At 34.1% G+C, this 19,673-nt stretch overlaps 1 protein-coding gene across 10 annotated transcripts in view; it reads right to left on the bottom strand.

The window, feature by feature from the left end:
• Window positions 1–19,673, bottom strand: part of PHF14 (PHD finger protein 14) — a 188,049-nt gene that overhangs the window by 116,838 nt on the left and 51,538 nt on the right. For all 10 annotated transcript variants that reach the window (XR_009053116.1, XR_009053118.1, XR_009053119.1 and 7 more), the window contains exons 12-14: window positions 17,865–17,965; window positions 15,539–15,670; window positions 6,527–6,695 (exon numbers count right to left, since the gene is read on the bottom strand). Coding sequence is in view for 4 of the 10 variants with exons in the window: in XM_057730901.1 (XP_057586884.1) it covers window positions 6,527–6,695; window positions 15,539–15,670; window positions 17,865–17,965 (402 nt within the window). In the remaining 6 variants the exon portion in view is untranslated. The remainder of the gene's footprint in view (window positions 1–6,526; window positions 6,696–15,538; window positions 15,671–17,864; window positions 17,966–19,673) is intronic.

Below are 19,673 nucleotides of genomic sequence, written 5' to 3'. Positions count from 1 at the left end.
CAGGGAATTAGGATATGGATATCTTTGCAGGGGAGGGGAGGCATTATTCTGCCTACAACACTGTGGAAATCAAATGTATACACTAAATGAATTTATTAAAGCTATCATTCTATAGATGGAAATGGGGCATTTAACAGTAGTAATGCCTGAAAAACAAAATCCCTAAGTATATTACAATCACAAACTCAGATAAGAAATAAAATGCTACTCTGGGTTAAATTTTAGTAACATAAAGGTATAAGGATTTCACTCCCTCCTTACGCAGTCAAAAGATTACCCCTCTCCCACAGGACACAGGAGGCACAATCTTTGGAGAAAAAGAACCAGACAGACTTTGTACAAAGGGTTATGCACAGAGAAGGGAGCAAGGAGGTAGCAAACAGAAATCAGGAAGCTTTAATGCAATTCTGCTTTCTAGACCATGAGACCTTTAGCCCCTTTCTCCTCACCTGCCCAGGAGTCTGACAGTCAAAATTATAGCTACCACGTAGGAGATGAGAGCATACTTCTACTGAATTAATGTGGAAAAAACCTACAGATACTGACATTTAGGGGGTTCCCAAAGAAAAAACCCCCAGATCATAAAATCACCCTACAGGGAAAACAATGGGTTTATTAGCTCTACACAAACTTAATTACCTTTTTTAGAACAAAATATGAGTGGACATCCAAAGATCCCTAGGCATCTGAAAGCTTCAACATGAAAGAGATGAACTTGAATAGAAATAAGGAAACCAGAGGAAACACAGACAATGATGACGGTGATTCAGAAAAAATTTTTGAAAATATAATTAATATTCATAAAGGTATAAAAGAAGGCTTTGCAATCATGCAATAAGAACATCTGCTATTAAAAGAAACAATAAAAGTACATACTCGTCCTAAATCAGAAAAAGAAAATCCTAAGAGTTTCAACAGAAGAAAAAAAGAAAAAGTTAAAAATGCAGAAAGCAATACTGTAAGTCAGTCAAGTGATGCTTTTAAAAAATACGTAGTATTTTATACACAGCCTAATAACTAATGAAATATAAAACATTTTTAGACATGTAAGATCTCAAAAAATTTACCTCTCATTAATCTTTACTGAATAAGTCACTGAAAGCACTGCCCTATCAAGATAAGGGACTAAATGAAAAAAGAAACTGAAATGCAAACAACAGGAAATTCCACTCATCAAAGGTTAAAAAGAATTTCCAGGATGATGATGAGACAAAGTTCAAGGATAACAAAAAATCAATTCACATTAGAGCTGGAGGAGAGAGGGCTCAGAGAAAATATCTAAGAAGTTATCTGACATGTCTGACCATATGGAGTCTTAGATTCAAAGACACTAAACAAATTGAAAATAAAATGCAAGGCAAATAATTTATTTTTAAAACTATTCATTCCTCTCTTTAAAAATAAACTGAATGAATGAGAATCCTCAAAATTTAATTAGTGAGACAGTCTGATTGTATTCTTTCCTTCAGCATCCACCTCACTCCTGCCTACAAGCCTTAGACCAGTAATAGAGTAAAAAGTGTGCTATTGCTTAAAAGTTCATAAAGTGTTCAGAGAGCATAGTTCTGTTATTCTTAAACAATAAAGTCCGTATAAAACTGGTTAAGTAAAACAATCGAATGTCACTTGTAAATGAAGCAAAAGGAAAATATCAAAAAAATAAAATCTTGAAAATAAGTCATCCTGCAGTATACAAAATTGATGGCCCACTTGATGACATGTGTTTCTTGGAATCATTCATATAATTTTTTCAGAAGACAATGATTATAATAAAGGTAACTGCCAGAAGGAAAAACTAAAGGTTACCAACAAATGTAACCTTTAAAAACAAAACAAAACTAAAAACCCTGAAGTATAGTATAAATACAATGTATTACCACTTCCAGATTATTAGAATGTCAATGTGTATATTTTAACCCTCCCATAAACAGTCTTAGGGATAAAAAGTAAATACAACTGTGAAATTCAAAAAGAGACTTTTGGTTCTAGAAAAGATTGCAGATCATCTAGTTCATTTTGTAAGTGAGGATACTGAGTACAAACACGGTAAGTTAAATTACTCATCCAAGGCCACATAAAGGGTTATTGGCAGAGTATGAACTAGAATTCTAATTTATCCTGTGCGAGTCCTGGTACTTTCCACCACACACTATGCTATCTTACAGGTTTTCATGCTGCCTAAAACACTCAAGAATTTGATTTTGTACCATTTATCTTTTAAAGAGAATAATGCTACAAAAAAACTGTCCTAGATAGGAGAATATCATTGCATTTTAAATAGTTGGTTATCTTCTCAAGCATAATTAGAAGTCATATCCATATATATTTCTAATTAAATAAATGTTATTTAAGTTTTTAAAAAACCTCTTAATCAATATGCTAATGATCAAAATTTCATTAACACAGGAATAATTTAATGAGAAATTAGCTATCTTAAAAAATGTGCACATCTATTTATCTGAAAAAATTAAATGATTGCAATATTAAGTGACTTTTTGCTAAAGGACTGGTCAATCTGGCACATACCACCACCACCTTGCTTACTCTGTCTAAGGCTGGAAACCACATTTCACACAGTCCCCTTCCCTGTATAGTTCCATGTCAGGAACCTCATATTTGAAGCAGATAAGTAAAGTGAAGGCCATTTTATCTCAGGAGGTCATGTGAGTCAGATGCTTGGCTTTTTCAGATGCTGCAGCCTTGCAGACCTTTCCATTAGCTCCCACTTCACAGTCTTGGCAGGCTTTGCAGACTTCCCCACAAACTCTGACTTTTCTACCTACTCATCAGTGATGTTCAGGCTGGGGTCTTCACTGTCAAGTTCTCTGACCCAAAGTCAGTTCCTACCACTTGCCTGGTGCTTCAGGATAGATATTTCATTGACAGTTTCTCTGATGCTCAGCAGAGCTCCTACAACCTACGGTGACAGCTTTCTCGATATCCATGCCCTCAGCTATGCTGAGTGGTATAAGGCCATGATTCACCATAAAGTGACTTCCATTTTCCTGACCAAACCCTTAGTCACTAAGCTGTTGGAAGCATGAAGATCCTATGACTCTATCCCAAGAAATGCCAGGAATAATTACTAGTGATCTTGTCTAGAAAGGCAACCAAAAAAGGCAGCCTAATGAAATCAAAGTTTAGGCTCAGGAGCTAGCTAAATTTGATTCCTGGCTCTACCACTCTGAAGCTGTATGTCCTTAGATATGTTACTTAAATCCTCTACCTCAGTTTCTCATTTGTAAATGGCAATGATATTAGTAACTGCTTCATAGGGTAGCTATGACAGTTGAATAAATATAAAATACATGGTAAATAACAGGTAAAGGTTAAATAAAAACATGTTTTCCAACCCCTTTTCTTCTTTAGACTTAATCCTCCTATTTCTATCCAGTAATAAAAGAGAATAATGGCTACTAAGATGCTAAAATACTAGAGATGGGATATTTGTGAGCCAGTCAAAGAAGATGTTACAAAGTCTTATCTCTGGAGCAGGAAACAATATGTGAAGAATTTTCTAAAACCGGATCATTCCTCTTTTATTTATTAATACTTGAATATTTCTATGTTTTTTGAACTATCCCCATGCTACTGATACTTTTCCATATGACTCATTCATCATTTTTTTTCTTATTTTTTGACAGATATGCCTGTAAAAATGTCAGATAATCAAAGTTCAAAATATGTACCCTTATAATAAAGATAGATTCAAGGCCTGTGAATTGGGTTGGAGAAGGGGAATACTGGGAGAAGAGTCAAAGGAGACAAATTAAATTTTTAAATTTCTTACAATAAGTTTTCACATATTACTTTTATAGTTAAAACAATTTAAAAATAATTCTAACATTCAGAATGATAAATTTCAAAAACACTGATGGTAACCTAACAATTAAATATGAGGTAACATTAAAATATGACACACAATCTCCATGTTTGTACAAGGATATTTTCTGAAAGTACACTATTTTCATTCTTACACAGATAAATAACTCTTTTAACCCATTAAAAAAGCAAACCACTAAATCTTTAGTGCTATAACTTTTTTCAAGCAACTTTTCTAACTCACCTTTTTATAACTTTGGATAGAAAAGAATCTAGGAGAAAAAAGTAATACTGAGACTACTCACTTTGAAAAGCATCTATCTCTTATTAAATCTACTGTCTCAAAATATGCTGTATTCCTTCAGATTTCTATAAATCCTTATTAAGGAAATAAGATTAGAATGAAATAAAAAATGACTTTCAGTATCCAAACAATAAAAGTATATTAAAGTTTAACAACGTGTTCTATTCCCCGCTGCACACTTTGACCATGATAAATGGCAACTGCCTGTCAGCAGGAAAATGTGGATGCCATTTTTCTACTAGCAGCCTTGCTGGAGCACAAAGATTGAGTCCATGGGCTCATCTCTCTTAACATTGATCAAACCAAGTGAACAAGTCAAAAAGATATTTGTTGCTTCATCAAAAAAGCTGAGATTCAGTATGCCAAATGTTTTAGGTAGATTTGGAATGACTAGCTAGGGAAGAAAAAAAATAGTAAAGAAAACCGCTATGTACTTCTCCAACTTCACTCTCAATGCAGAACATACACTCTTTTTTCCCACAGCAGGCTTCATAGTACTCAATTTGGTGGGGAAAAAACCAAACCAAAATAGAGAACAGCAAAATAAACATATACTGGCAGCTCAAACATATACATGCTGTCAGTGGACTTTTTGATATGCTACTTCTAATTTTTTTATTTTTTTTGTTTGTTTTTTTTAAAATATCGATTTCCTCAAAGTAAAATGAACTTCAAACATTTTATTAACTTCTACACTATTACACTGTGAATGACAAAAGTAATGCCTACACTCTTGCACAAGCTTGAAAAGAAAAACTGTTCACACCCAAAGGAAAGTGCAAAGGAAAGGAGTGTTAAGTGTAATATTTAATGTGAATGAACTCAGTCTCATGAGTTAGTAAGTGGATATACCTGGCTTCCCATAGATAACACTGCTATGGAAAGACACATGACTATTCTGGTATCAGATTAGAGTATCGTATTCCCAACTATGCTGTCTAATGACCAAATGGCTTTACAACTACTCCATTTGTACCTCAACTAAATGCTCTTCTACAGACCTCAGAAAAGACATTAGTTCTTAATTCAGGCTACCTGGGTCTTAAGTTGGTAAAGCTCCCAGACACCTGGTAATAACAAACATAAATGCTTTCTGGAAGAAATTTTTTAAACTCTGATCTCAAGAATTTTCAAAGAGAAATAGGCTAACAACCTGATAGAAAAGCTGAATAAGACTTGCACATACATGTCCTAGAAGAGGAAATACAACCAATACAGATTTACATATATAAATAGATGCTCTAAGTCATCTAAGTATGGAGGGAAATGCAAAATAAAATATCCATATACTGTTTTACATGTATCACACTAGAAAGCATTAAAACACTGGACAAAACAAGTTTGGGAGCAAAAGTAACATTATTCATTGCTGATATAAGTGTAAACTGGTTTGGAAAATACTGGAATTACCTAGCAAATCTGAAGATGCGGATCTTGTAACTAAGCAAATCCATTCCTTGCTATACACTCCTTGTTACCATGCTGCAGGAGACTTTTAGGAAAATATTTTAAATGGAGTTGATAATAAAAGTAAAAAGATGGAAATAACAAAACTGCCAAACTATAGAACAAAAGATAAATTAATAATGATCTATTCTTTCAATACAAAACTACATATCAATGAAAATAAATGAACTACAATTACATAGATCAGCATGTATGAATCAAATCAAGATAATGTTGGTCAAAGTATCAAATAACAGGAAAAAAAGTTTGACTCCATTTATACAAAATTCAACCCTGCAAAACTATGTATCACTTATGAACACATACACACATACATATATATTGGGTTGGCCAAAAAGTTCTTTCGGGTTTTTCTGTAAGAGGTTAGGTTATGAAAAAACCTACACTAGCTTTTTGGCCAACCCAATACATATAAAAAAGGTGTGAATGAGAAATACAAAGTTGAGAAAGGAGGAGACCTGTGGGCTAGATGGGTGGTAAAGTGAGTGCTGAGGGATTCAAAGGTGACTTCAAAGGCTTTGGTAATGTTCTCTTTGAAGTGGGTTTGTGAACACAATGGGTCTTCATTATTGTTATGCTTTATGTTGAATATATAAACTATACATTCTCGGGCTTCCTAGGTGGCACAGTGGTTAAGAATCTGCCTGCCAAGGCAGAAGTCACGGGTTCGATACCAGCTTCAGGAAGATCCCACATGCCGCGGAGCAACTAAGCCCGTGTGCCAAAAAAAAAAAAAAAAAAAAAAAACTATACATTCTCATGTATGATTGCTATATTTCATAATAAAAAAAATAAACTCTCAAGAGTAACTAATAGAAATATACATGTTTCTTTCATTGGCTACTGAGTCTAAGTTTACCTTTTGTCTTTCTCACCCCTTAAATTTTGACCTCAGAATTTTGTAATAATTATGGTAACTAGGGAATAAATTACCGTGTTTCTTATTGGAATCTTCTTGGGTTCTGGAGGCATATCCTGTGGAACAAATTTCACTGGTTCCTTAATCTGCCTCCTTGATCGTTTGGTCCCATCTGGTAAGGTTTCCATGGCCATGTCGGCTTCCATGTCACTGCTCCCTGCCTGGTCACATTCTGAACACTGCCTACATAAAGAAAAAAATATAAGTTCATAATTTATTTTTTACCTTCCAGCATTAGCTATGGCTTCTATAAATACAAAATTCAGGTTTTTGTTTAGAATATATAAAAATATACACAGGAACATGTGAGCATAGGGTATACAATGACTATATATACAGAAAAGCACATATATTCCTGTAAGAGTAACAAGTATAATGTATAAAGCAATGTCACGTATCCCTAAGAACTATAATAAAAACACATGTAATACTGCCACATTTAAGTGAATCAACATAAGAGGCCCAGTACTCATTAAAAAGATAGTTTCCCTTAGAAAACCATGATTTTTCCTTAAGTGACATATACTCTGACACCAGAAAATCAAAGTCATTCATTGACCCTGACTCTACTCCTTGTCACAGCTGTAATATCCTTGAATCTTAATTAATGGCAAGCTATGCTGAATATACCAACTAAGAAAACTCTGCAAAAGTTGACTAAGAAGTGTTGGGAAAAAAAGATCATTTTGATTAGTGGCTCACACTATGTATAAAAGAAAAAGATATAAATTATTTATGAAAAGAATGTATTAAAGTAGCATTTTTAAAAATATGGGGGTAAGATGGCAGAATAGAAAGCAATAGGAATCTGAATCTCCACCTAGAGAACAATTACACTAGCAGGATCTGTGTGATTTATCTATTTTGGAACTCTGGAGTCTATTGAAGGCTTGCAACTTCCTGGAAAAGGCTGGTACAGGTAAATTACAGTTAATTTTGGTCAATTTCAGCTCTTAGTAAAGCAGCAGCTACCTATCCCCCATCCTAAGCCACACGGCAGGCAGCTGTGCACATGTCCTGCAACAGCATATCACAGCTTTTAAGAGCCAGGGTGGACAAAATGAACCCTGCCCTCCAAATGTTGGGGATCTGTGCTCTGATCACTGATTGCTGTTTCTCATCACATGACAGCAGACAAAGAGGTGGGTGACCTCTCCTATTATTGCAAACCCTACCTGTTGGTCTGAAATGACTTCTAGGACTTAGAAGACTGGTACACTTTATTCCCTACCTTCATTTTTCTTTTTACCCTTTTGGGAACCAGACATTTACAACTAGGACATTCAAAATAAAGTGCATATATGGGAAAACATTTTAAATGACCACACTTCCCCGAGAAAGGCTCAGAAAAGGCATGAGAAAACTGTAAGTTTGCACCTCAGGACGTTCCCAGCACAAAGACAGCCCACTACATGAGTTAATTAATTAATTAATTAATTAACTGAAAAACACAGCAAGCCGAGGATGGAGGAGAATCTCATTTTCAGCAAAACTGAAATCTTATTTCCATTATTAAATTCAAACAACCAAGTTTTTGACAAAAAAACACAAGGCATACAAAGAAATAGGAAAGTATGGACCATTTAATGGAAAAAACAAAGAGTTAAATGAGAAAAATACTTTATGGTAGATTTACAAGATGCTCAATGAATTAAAGAAGGTTGAGGAGAAAGTCAAGAAAACAGTGTATAAACAAAATGGAAATATCAGTAAAGAGACAGAAAACCTAAAAATAAACCAAAACAAAATTCTGGAACTGAAACCTACAATAACTTAAATGAAAAATTCACTACAGGGTGTAAAAGGCAGATTTGAGCAGGCAGAAGAATCAGCAAACTTGAAGACTGGACAATGGAAATTATCAAGTCTAAGAAACAGAAAGAAAAATAACTGAAAAAAAGTAAACACAGCCTAAGGGATAGGTGGGACATCAACAAGCAGGTAAATATTTGCACTGTGGAAGTCCCAGCAGGAGGAGAGAGAAAAAGGTAGAGGAAATGTTTGAAGAAATGACTGGAAACTTTCCAAATCTGATGAAAGACATAAATATAAATATCCAAGAAGCCCAACAAATGCCACGGAAAATAAACTCAAAGAGTTCTACATCAAGACACATTATAATCAAACTTTCCAGAGAAATATACAGAGAGAATTTTGAAAGCAGGGAGTTCAGAATCCTCAATAAAACCAACAGTGGATTTCTCATCAGAAATCTGGGAGGAAGTGGTTCAATATAATTAAAGTGGTAGAAGAAGAAAAAAAAAAGTCAACCAACAATCCTATGTCCATCAAAACTGTCCTTCAAAAGTGAGGAAGAGCTGCTGAACCACCCGACCACCCGCCAGGCAGCCGCCCTACCGGCACCTCAGTCTTCAAGAGTCCGGTGGCGGGTGTGGAGCCTGAGGCTGTTCACGCAGCCTCCTCCTCCTCCTCTTCCTCCCCATGCCCCTCATCCCTACCCCACACCCCTTGCCCCATCCCAGTTCCGTCACCCTCCCACCCCCCACACTCAGGACAAGAATGCCCTGCCCGGAACAGCTCAGCAGTGCCTAGATGGTCACAGTCCAGCAGTCGCCTACCCCCAGCACTACCTCCAGCCCCTGCGCCTCAAGCTCTTATTTGGAAGACAGTGAATCTGCAGTGTTACTTTGTTGTGAATGTGAAGAATCAGAAATCTTTAGTGATTCCAATACTCACTTGCAGAGACACCATTTCACTAGCCCACGCACACAAATGTAAAAAGAATTTAAAAAGGAAAATTCGTTGCTAAGGAGATGTGGGTTTTATTACACATTTCAAATGGCCAGTTAGCCAACTGCAAACAGCTGTGGGACCAGAGTTCAGGATGATTTGGATTGTTCCTGCCTCACCTATGCTGCACAGTAAAGAGACTGCTGATCAGGGCACCTGGTCAGAAAACAGGTTGAAAGTGTTGCTACTGGCAGAAACATGGTTTCACCATGAACAGTATTCCTATTTTTTCCTTTGGAGGGAATATGATCCCAATGATTACACTAGTAGAAAGCCTCCTGTGATGTTAAAATTATTTTGCTTTATTTCAGAATAAAGCATAGCTCGACTATGCTATCCTAGAATCACAAATGAGAAACAATTTTCAACTTTTCTTTTTTTAAAGTCATGCTCTTAAGTGATTTATCTGAAATGAAATGAGGTTTGTAGTAATCTTGGGTACGAAGCTTACTTTAAAAATTAGCTTTATAATTTAACTCACTGGCTCTCATTATGGCTGCACATCAGAATCACCAGGTGACCTTTTAAAATAATTTAATAATGGGGTCTCACCTCAGTCCAGTTAAACCAGGATCTCTGTGAGTGGGACCCAGGTATTGGTATTTTTTAAATGTTCCCAGGATTATTCTAATGTGAATCAAGGGTTTAGAACCACTGTTTTAACTCTAGCTATGCTAATTTTTTTAACCTCCAAATCAGAGCTCGAATCTCTAATACTTGTAACATCTGTTTACATGAAGAGAAAATGAGATTGACTAGGAAAAATAAAAAAAGTGAGGAAGAAATCAAGACGTTCCCAGGCAAATAAAAGCTGAGGGGATTCATTACTACTAGACCTGTCCTGCAAGAAATGCTCAAGAGAATCCTACAGGGGTGAGAGAAGGACACTACAGAATAACTCAAGGCTATGTGGAGAAATAAAGATCTCAATAAAGATTAATATGTGAATTATAAAAGCTAGTATTATTGTAACAATGGTTTATAACTCCACTTTTTGGTTTTTACATAAGATACAAATATGCTAAAAAAATTATCCTAAAAGATAGTATTATTGCAACTTTGGCTTGTAAATTTACATGTTGAAGAAGGATTTGAACAAACATCTCTACAAAGACACACAAATATTACAAGCACATGAAAAGATACTCAACAATACCAATCATCAGGAAAAAGAAAATCAAAACTATAATGAGATGCCACCTCACATCCATTAGGATGGCTACTATCAAAAAAAAGAAAAAAGATAAGTGTGGCTGAGGACGTGGAGAAATTGGAACCTTGGAACCTTTCTGCACTGTTGACAGGAATGTAAAATGATACAGCACTCTGGAAAACAATATGGTAGTTTCCTAAAAAATTAAAAATAGAATAATCATATAATCCACCAATTCCAAATCTGGGAATATACTTAAAGAATTGAAAGTAGTCTCTTTCAATTCATGCACCCATGGCAGCATTATTCACAACTGCTAGAATATAGGAGCAACCCAAGTGTCCACTGATGGCTGAATGGCTAAGCAAAATGTCACATATACATACAATGTAATATTATTTGGCCTCTTTCAGTCTTCAGAGATTTTACACCATAGTTTTTTTTCTTATTTCTAAGCCTTTCCCCATGTTTTCCCCACTTCTTAGAGAAAATTTCAAAGATGCCTATATAAAACTATATCAGGGAAATACAAATTAAAACTACGAGATATCACCTCAAACCTATTAGAATGACTGTCATAAAAAAGACAAGCGATAACAAGTGCCGCTGAGGATATGGAAAAAAGGGAAACCTCAGGCACTATTGGTAGGAATGCAAATTGGTACAGCCACTCTGAAAAGCAGTAATAAAGATTCTTCAAAAAATTAAAAACAGGACTATCATATGATGCAGCAATTCCACTTCTGGGTATTTATCCAAAGCAAATAAAATCACTATCTTGAAAAGATATCTGCACTCCCATGTTCACTACATCATTATTCACAATAGCCAAGGCATGGAAACAACCTGTGTCCGTCAACAGATAAATGGATAAAGAAAATGTGGTCTATATATACAATGCAATGTTATTTAGCCATAAAAAAGAAGAAAATCCTGGCATTTGCGACATGGATGGACCTTGAGGACATTATGCTAAATGAAATAAGTCGAAGGCAAATACTACATAACTTCACTTATATGTGAAATGTTAAAAACAAAAACAAATCCCCACAAACGCACAGATACAGAGAACGGATAGGTGGTTGCCAGAGGCAAGGGGAGGGGATGTGACAAAATGGGTAAAGGTGGTCAAAAGGCACAAATTTCCCACTATAAAATAAAAACTCCTGAGATGTAATGTACAGCATGGTGACTATAGATAATAATACTGTACTGTATATTTGAAAGTTGCTAAGAAAGTAGATCTTAAAAGTTATCAGAAGAAAAAAAAATTTGTAACTATGTGTGGTGATGGATGTCAACTAAACTTAATGTGGTAATTATTTCACAATATACCTATAACAAATCATTATGTTGTATACCTAAAACTAAGAAAATGTTAGATGTCAATTATATCTCAACAAAAAAGAGTAAATGTGAGAAAAGGAAGACAAATTATCAAGACAAATATGGGGGGCTTCCTATGTTGCACAGTGGTTAAGAATCTGCCTGCCAATGCAGGGGACACAGGTTCGATCCCTGCTCAAGGAAGATCCCACATGCCGCGGAGCAAGTAAGCCCATGTGCCACAACTATTGAGCCTGTGCTTTAGAGCCCATGAGCCACAACAAGAGAAGCCACGGCAATGAGGAGCCCGTGCACCACAATGAAGAGCAGCCCCTACTCAACCGCAACTAAAAGAAAGCCTGTGCACAGCAAAAAAGACCTAACACAGCCAATAAAATAAATTAAAAAAAGACAAACATGGGGGAAAAAACTACCTGCAAAATTCTTCATAGAAGGGTTTGTACTATATATTTTCTTTTTGTCTTAATAAATAAAAGTATATCCAGATAATAAAAGGATAAAAGAAAAAAGATTTTATGAATTTGTAAACAATAAATCCAGTAATATTCTATTTCCCAAATGTTATAAATACTTTATGATTTACTTTTTTTTCCTTTATAGATTACCTCTTTCAGTCTTCAAAGATTTCAGACCATAGTATTTTTTCATGGATGGACCTCGAGGACATTATACTAAATGAGTAATATTTTTTAAGTAATATTACTCAATTCTCTGTCAAGTAATACTCTTCACAATATTCTTTAAATGATTAGAAAATGCAAGACAAATTCTGATCAGATAGGTGGTGGAAACATAAGATTAGTAACCTAAAATTAAAGTATTTACTATGTGAACTACTCTAACGAGTCAAACACTTACTGTTTATACCTTATCAGACTTGTCTTAGAAAGAATGTAAGGTAGTGTTCAAAATTACATATTTTAAAAAAACCAACCAAAATCACATAAACTAAAAGTGAAATAAAACACATTTCAAACATTGGGAGTAGGTACAAACAAAATAGAGCCTAGATTACACCTTCACTAACCCCTATATCCCCTGCCAAATGCCTCACCCACCTAATATTCTTCATCTGATTTGCCCACCTCTAACCTAACCTAATAAATCCCTAGGTTTCCCCTCTTCCGCTCCGGGACAGTTCAGCATTATTGGAGAAAAATCAATTAATCACACTTACTAAACAAATTCACTGAACATTCTTGCAATGCAGCTTCAGCAAGTCAGTTACTTCCGATTTTTTTGCTACAGTAACTGTTGCAAACTATCTCATCTCTTCTCAAGCCCCCATTATTCCAGGTCCTTTCCCTCTCAACAGACTACTTCTATTTCATTAAAAAGTCTATCTAACATGAACTCACTCAAGTTCCCTATTCTCCACCAATAATTACTTCTGTAGCTTTATCTAGCTCTTCTTTGTTGTCACATGTCTTAAATCAGTCCAGTGTAGCACAGTTAACTATTGTGGAATGGACCAAACAGAAAGCATCCAGATCTAGAACTAGTATCTCCATGAAATCAGTGCTGATATTGGAAGAAAGAGCTGCACAGCAGTTGCTTAGGATAGTCTATCAAGCACAATATGGCATTTGAGAAATAAAGCAATATACAGTACTGCACAGTAACTCTAGCTGGCAGTGAACCTAAGAGGGATATATAAGTAAGGGTGTTAACACAGGCTTGCACAGCATAAAGACAGCAAAAGCAGAAACTGGTGACATTCAGAAATGCATACCGGTGGGCTCTGCAGAAATTTAAGCCCCAAACTAGGGACTAGTCATGAAATAAATGTCCAGTAACAGGACCTCTTTCCTTAAGTAAAAGACTGAAAACTAAGTAGAGACTAAAAGAGAAATTAGGCAACAGTGTGATAGTAAATATGGGCAAAAGTCCTAATCTGTAGCTTTTGCCAGTTTCTGTGGTATGAATACTCCTAACCATGGTCAATTTTAAGCTATCATGAACAGAATGGAGAAAAGATGTAGCAGTAGACCATTACACAGTTTTTCTCACATACATACAGATTTAAATAAACTAAAAAGCATAGTTAATGGTAAAAAGCACTTAGAAGGTGAATTTTTTTTTAGCGTTTATTGTCTCTAATATAGATTCAAAAAGAAACTGGAAATGTTAAAAAAGCAAAAAGTAAAAACTGCCTCCCACAGTTGAGAGCACTTAAGAAAAAATATTCTTCAAAAATTACTCCAAAATTAATACATCCAATTAATTGCTAAGCAAAGCTAAGTTGATTTTAGAGGCCAAAGGAAATTTGATCACTAGAAACTATAAGATATTGAAGACCTCACTTTGCAATATTAGCTTCTACTTTTACTTTAAAACACTGCAACCAGGGTATAGATCCCTAAGTAGCTTAGGTTCTCTGGGAAGAGCTTTCACTAAAACATCCCAGGCTATGCACTTTCATCTGACCTTATTCCAGAAACTCTCACACACTGGAAAATAAAGCTCTGCAAGCAGAGTAGTATTAGACAAATTAACAACCTCATTTAAGAAGAGAAAAGCACATCTCCACTTTCAAGATGATGACAAAGCTCCCTGGCCCTGGAGACTACCAAACGGGTTTTCAACTTAGAAACCCACATAGAATGCTTATTAACATTGCTAGGATTCTAATAAGCAACAGCAGTTTCTCTTTATATCAAAAGTAATACCCTCCACTATATTTGAAAAGAGTTAACCAGTACGACTTTCTCAAGACAAACTGATAAAAGAACACTATGAAAAAGAAACCATGTGAAAATGGTAAAAGAATGTGAGCTTCTTAATAAAATGAACAGAGGCAGGTTTATGAAATAAAACAATGAGGTCAGAAAACATGTTTTATTGTGTCTGAAGAATACACACCTTTTTGTATAGATTACCCCTTAAAAATCTGGGGTCCAGTCTTTTCTAAAACTAGAATTTGTATAAAATTTGTATAAAAATAATAGTCATGTTCATTCCAAAGCTTTCCATGGCCTATATTCTTCCGATATGAAATCAATCTACTAGAATTTGAACATCTCTCTCTCCCTTGGGCTAAAATTAAGAATAAAACTTATAAATATCATAAGCTTTTATCAAACACCTGTAGTGATTCAACATGCCTAATTTAATGAAAAACATAATTCAGAAACATATGTCAAATGTTTCTAGATTTGCAAAGAACGGTTGAACTTAAATATACATCTAGCAACAAATGACAAATACCAGAAGTGCAGTCTTTGGTGACACTAATTTAGAAATAAAATGCTAAATTACAAATAAAAGCATGAATATGGAGACAAATTGTTGATAAATTCATTCCATTTCAAAACAAAAATAAAGCATTTGAAAAAATTTTATAAGCAAGAGACTTATAAACACACTAAACAGAATTCATGCCTTCAGAAACCATTGCTAATATACCAAAATAGCCTCAATCAACTTAAAATTCATTTATCAAAAAAACTGCTACATCTTTATTTATATAATGCTATAATAAATATTTACGTGTTCTCAGAAAAATGATGACTGTGAGGAGATAAATGTACTAACTAGCTTGATTGTGATTATTTCATAATGTATACATATATCAAATCATTAAGCTGTAAACTTTGAAAATATATAATTTTTAATTGTCAATTATATCTCAATAAAACTGGCAAATTATAAGAATATCAATTAAAAATGTACTGAAAGCTTTATTATAAAGCAATATGATATAACACTGAATCTTACACTGCTGAAACTAAGAGCAAAGCAGTGCTAACATCTAAATCCTCTCCATTTTACTTACCAATAACTGTTTTTGGTCTTTCTTGGCATCCTTGTAAGAGGAGGGTCCAGACATCCAAGATGGTAATGGAGTTTACAGGTATCACACAATAAAAGAAGATGCTGATCATGGTTCTTCTTACAAATTCCACAGCTTTGAATAAAGGCAGAATATAAAGGATCAGAATAATAATTATCATAGTGAACAGTTAATTTACAGCATATTTTTAAAACTGCAAAATTTCACCATGATTAACTTAACATTTCTTTTATTGAAATCAAATATTTTTTCATAACACATGTATAAATGTCAATAACTATTAGTTCAGAATACTTTTGAGAATGTAGGAAAATAGCTTGGATTGAGTATAAATTTAAAATATTGCTGGAGTCAAACTTTTCAGAGAAGGGCATATGTTAGATATTTATTTTAACATCATCTATCTTAATTATCACTGTAAAGCCCATTTAACATTAAACCAATTTTCCTCTAGAAACAAATTATTAGAAAAAAAATTTTTCAATTTTCTACCTCTCTAAAACATAAAAGAAGTTACTTCACAAACAAAATTCAGTTTATTTTCTACCATTAATTATAAATCTTTCAAAGAACCTTCAACATGTAAATAAGCTACACATCTCTTTACAAAACCAGGCTTTGAGTCTTAAAAATATACCAATTGATATTTATTGTAAAGAATGGGGGGAAAAAAAGGGAAATCTTACTATTGTCGTTGCTGTTATTTTTTTTATTTATTTACTTATTTATTTATTTATGGATGTGGACCATTTCTAAAATCTTTTTTGAATTTGTTACTATACTGCTTCTTCTTCTTCTTCTTTTTTAATGTTTTGGTCTTTTGGCCGCAAGGCATGTGGGATCTTAGCTTCCCGAACAGGAATCAAACCCACAGCCCCTGCACTGAAAGGCAAAGTCTTAACCACTGGACTGCCAGGGAAGTCCCTGTTACCATTACTTTAGATTTTTGTTTGTTCTTAAGAAATCCAACTTTTCTTGTGCAAAAGGACAACATAACTACTCCTGAGAGCACAAACACCATGACCTAAAAATCTGGGGTATATTTATATTAGGAACGTGAAGGGTGAGGAAAAAGTTGTTGAGAACCTAAAAGATCCACACATGTACAGAAACAGCAATGACATTTGAATTTTTAAATAATCCCAGAAAAAAAAAAGATCACATACACACATATACAATGATGACAATAACAAGTACTTGGTCTCAAAGTTGCTCAGAGTAAAAATGGAAAATTACTTAAACTATATTCTGAAACAAAAATGAACTGTAGTGATAAAAAGTCAGAAGCATAAATAAGTGATATGCCTCAGGGTTCTAAATGAACCAATTTTATTTAGAAAAGCTAGACTGAGAAGGTGCTAGTCTTCACAAAGTGCACTAAGACACTAGTGGGCTTTTCCTACATTTCAGGGAAGTTATTTGCTATTACCTATCGAGAGAGCCTCCAACCAAGAATAGACAGTAATTATAGAGACTGATATTGTTGCTACTGCTGCTACTTCTGAGAAAGAAAGAGGTTGTAGGGAGAATATTTATAACTTTACATAAGCATATATACTTGTGTATGTGAATAGATAATTTGTGTGTGTATACACACACAAAAACATACTAGCATCTTCTAAACTTTTCTCACTTAATGTCATTAGTTACATGAAAAGAAAGTAAGATCCAAACCTACTGAAGTATGGAAAGAAGTCTTAATAACAATGTAAAATTGCTACAACGGTGAACACTGTAAAATACTGAGCCAAAAAAAAAACCCAGAACGAAAATATTTGGGGGAATGAAAATATTACAACTGAGCACAGAGAGAAAAAAATGTAGACCAATTCAAATGTAAAACTTTTCTTCAATATCCACCACTGTTCACTATATTATAATACCCGCCACCACCTAAAAACACATGTGAACCTCTCAAACTCATTCAAGTAAAATAAATATAAATGCCCATTTATTTAATATATTGTTTTAACTATTTAAGAAAATAATCATCTACATTATTTAAAGTCACTTTCCAATTCCCCAAAGAGGACTGTTCATTTCCATGAAGCATATGCACATATAGCCCCAGTTACTTAAAGGATACAAAAAGTGATTCATCTTATTAAAAGAGGAGCAAAATCTCTTCTATGATCATTCAATCTAGAAAGCATCTTTGATGAAGGTATTAATAAAATGAACTTCAAATGCATTTAACTTAAATTCCAACATAAACATTATTCATTCACAAATATTTGAAGCATCTTGTTATTAAAAAGTATTAGTTTAAAAATACATGAAATTAATCTGTCATAGTTTCATTACTTGCCTATAAAGTACTGCAGGAAGAGTAGATGTCTTTTGTGTGCCTCCTTTTTTACTCGGTTTTCTCTCCTTGGGTGCTCGCAAAATTGCTGGTATGTTCAACTTCTATTGATTTGAACAAATGCAGTTTATTTTGTTTTAAAGAAAAAATATAAAGCAACATTTTCCTCTGTGCGCGACTCAAGTCAACTAATATGCTAGGATTGTGAGGGGGAAATGTTTTACAAGCTTTTATATTGGCAAAAAGGACTAAAATGAGTTTCTGTCTCACAGTTACTGCCATTAGAAGCCTATAATTACATACTTTCATCAATTTTCAGTGGACCGCTAAAACATTATGAAACTTAAACTTCTACTTTAGCTTTAAAAGTGAAAGACAAGAACAAGAATTTAAGAACTTAAAAAAAAGTAGACTTGACGAAAAGAATATTGAGGCCGTTTATTCTCCTCAACATTCCAGCTACACTGGTGCTCCAAAGGTTAATTAGAAAAATTATCTTATTGGACCAAACTCTCCACAAAGAGAATTAGATCCTCTTTGGGTTTCTACTAATCTGTAGTATGCTGGCTTCTCAGACAGCAACCATCTATCAAAGTCATTTTTCAGTGGCCTGGTGGGCCTGCATTTGTTCAACCAACTGGAAAAAAGTATCCTGCAAGTGGTACAAATGAATTCTATTTCTGCTGTATATTTTACATTTGCATAAGGAAATTCATGCACTTCTGTTACAAGTGATTTAATAAATGAAAATACTCTTTTATATAGATATTGTTTTATACTAAATAGGAGATTCTTATGAGACAAATTTGCAAATCAAGCCAAAAGATAATGCTAGCTTCCCAAATAAATTAATAATAGCTTGCATTAACATCTCTAAATATAACATATAAAACACCATCATCTTCCCAAAATTCATCAACAACCTACCAATAGAAACAAAGGTCAATTCTCCATATGCAACTACTCATTCTCGCCTTTTATACTCTTATTCATTATAATACAAGCCACATACATCTTGTTCACAAAAGAAGCATTTTCAGAGCTAGCATGACACAATACATATCAGTATGTATTACTTTCTAAAATAATTTGTGTACGCAAATTGTATAACGAATTTGATTCTCTGCAAACCTTTAAGACAAGTTCAATGAAAAATATCTGTTCTTTCAAAAGTTTCCTTCATAAATAAAACTATTTTCATAGTGAAAGGACCACAGTGAGTCTCCATCATCCTTAAAAAAAATAACTGAAATTATTCAAATGAATTCTTAAGAATTATATACACAGTACTAAAGAAAAGCATTCAAAGAAATCCATTTGGCAATGCTGCTTCTTTTCAATACCAAGAACTTTAACAGGCCAAATATGCTCAAGGATAAAGTAATTTTTTTCATAACTACAATAATAGCTACTGAAGGGGAAAACTACACCTTTACATTAAAGCTTCAAGAACCATTTCTTACACGTTTCAAAACCAAATCAAAAGAAAATAAACCTCTCCAGTTTTTCTTTTAAATTTTACTCTCACACACACTCCCTACCACACCAAAAAAACAAAACAAAACAAAACAAAAACAAAATCTAATTATAGCACAAGAACAGGACAGAAGAAATGTGGCAAGGAAACTAAAACTGCTACATTAGAGGCAGAAGAACACGGTAGAAGTAACTCATGCTTCAAATCTTAGCTTCATCACAAATAACAGGTCAATCAATTAGAGCGAATGAAAAAATCTGCAAATAAGATAGCTGTTAAAACAACCCAATTAAGCTACAGGTTCTCAGTAGGTAGCTTCCAAAGTTCTAGATGTA

Source organism: Hippopotamus amphibius, chromosome 4 (assembly GCF_030028045.1).
Source record: "Hippopotamus amphibius kiboko isolate mHipAmp2 chromosome 4, mHipAmp2.hap2, whole genome shotgun sequence".
Classification (NCBI taxonomy): domain Eukaryota; kingdom Metazoa; phylum Chordata; class Mammalia; order Artiodactyla; family Hippopotamidae; genus Hippopotamus; species Hippopotamus amphibius.
This window is presented reverse-complemented; position numbering and strand designations above follow the sequence as displayed.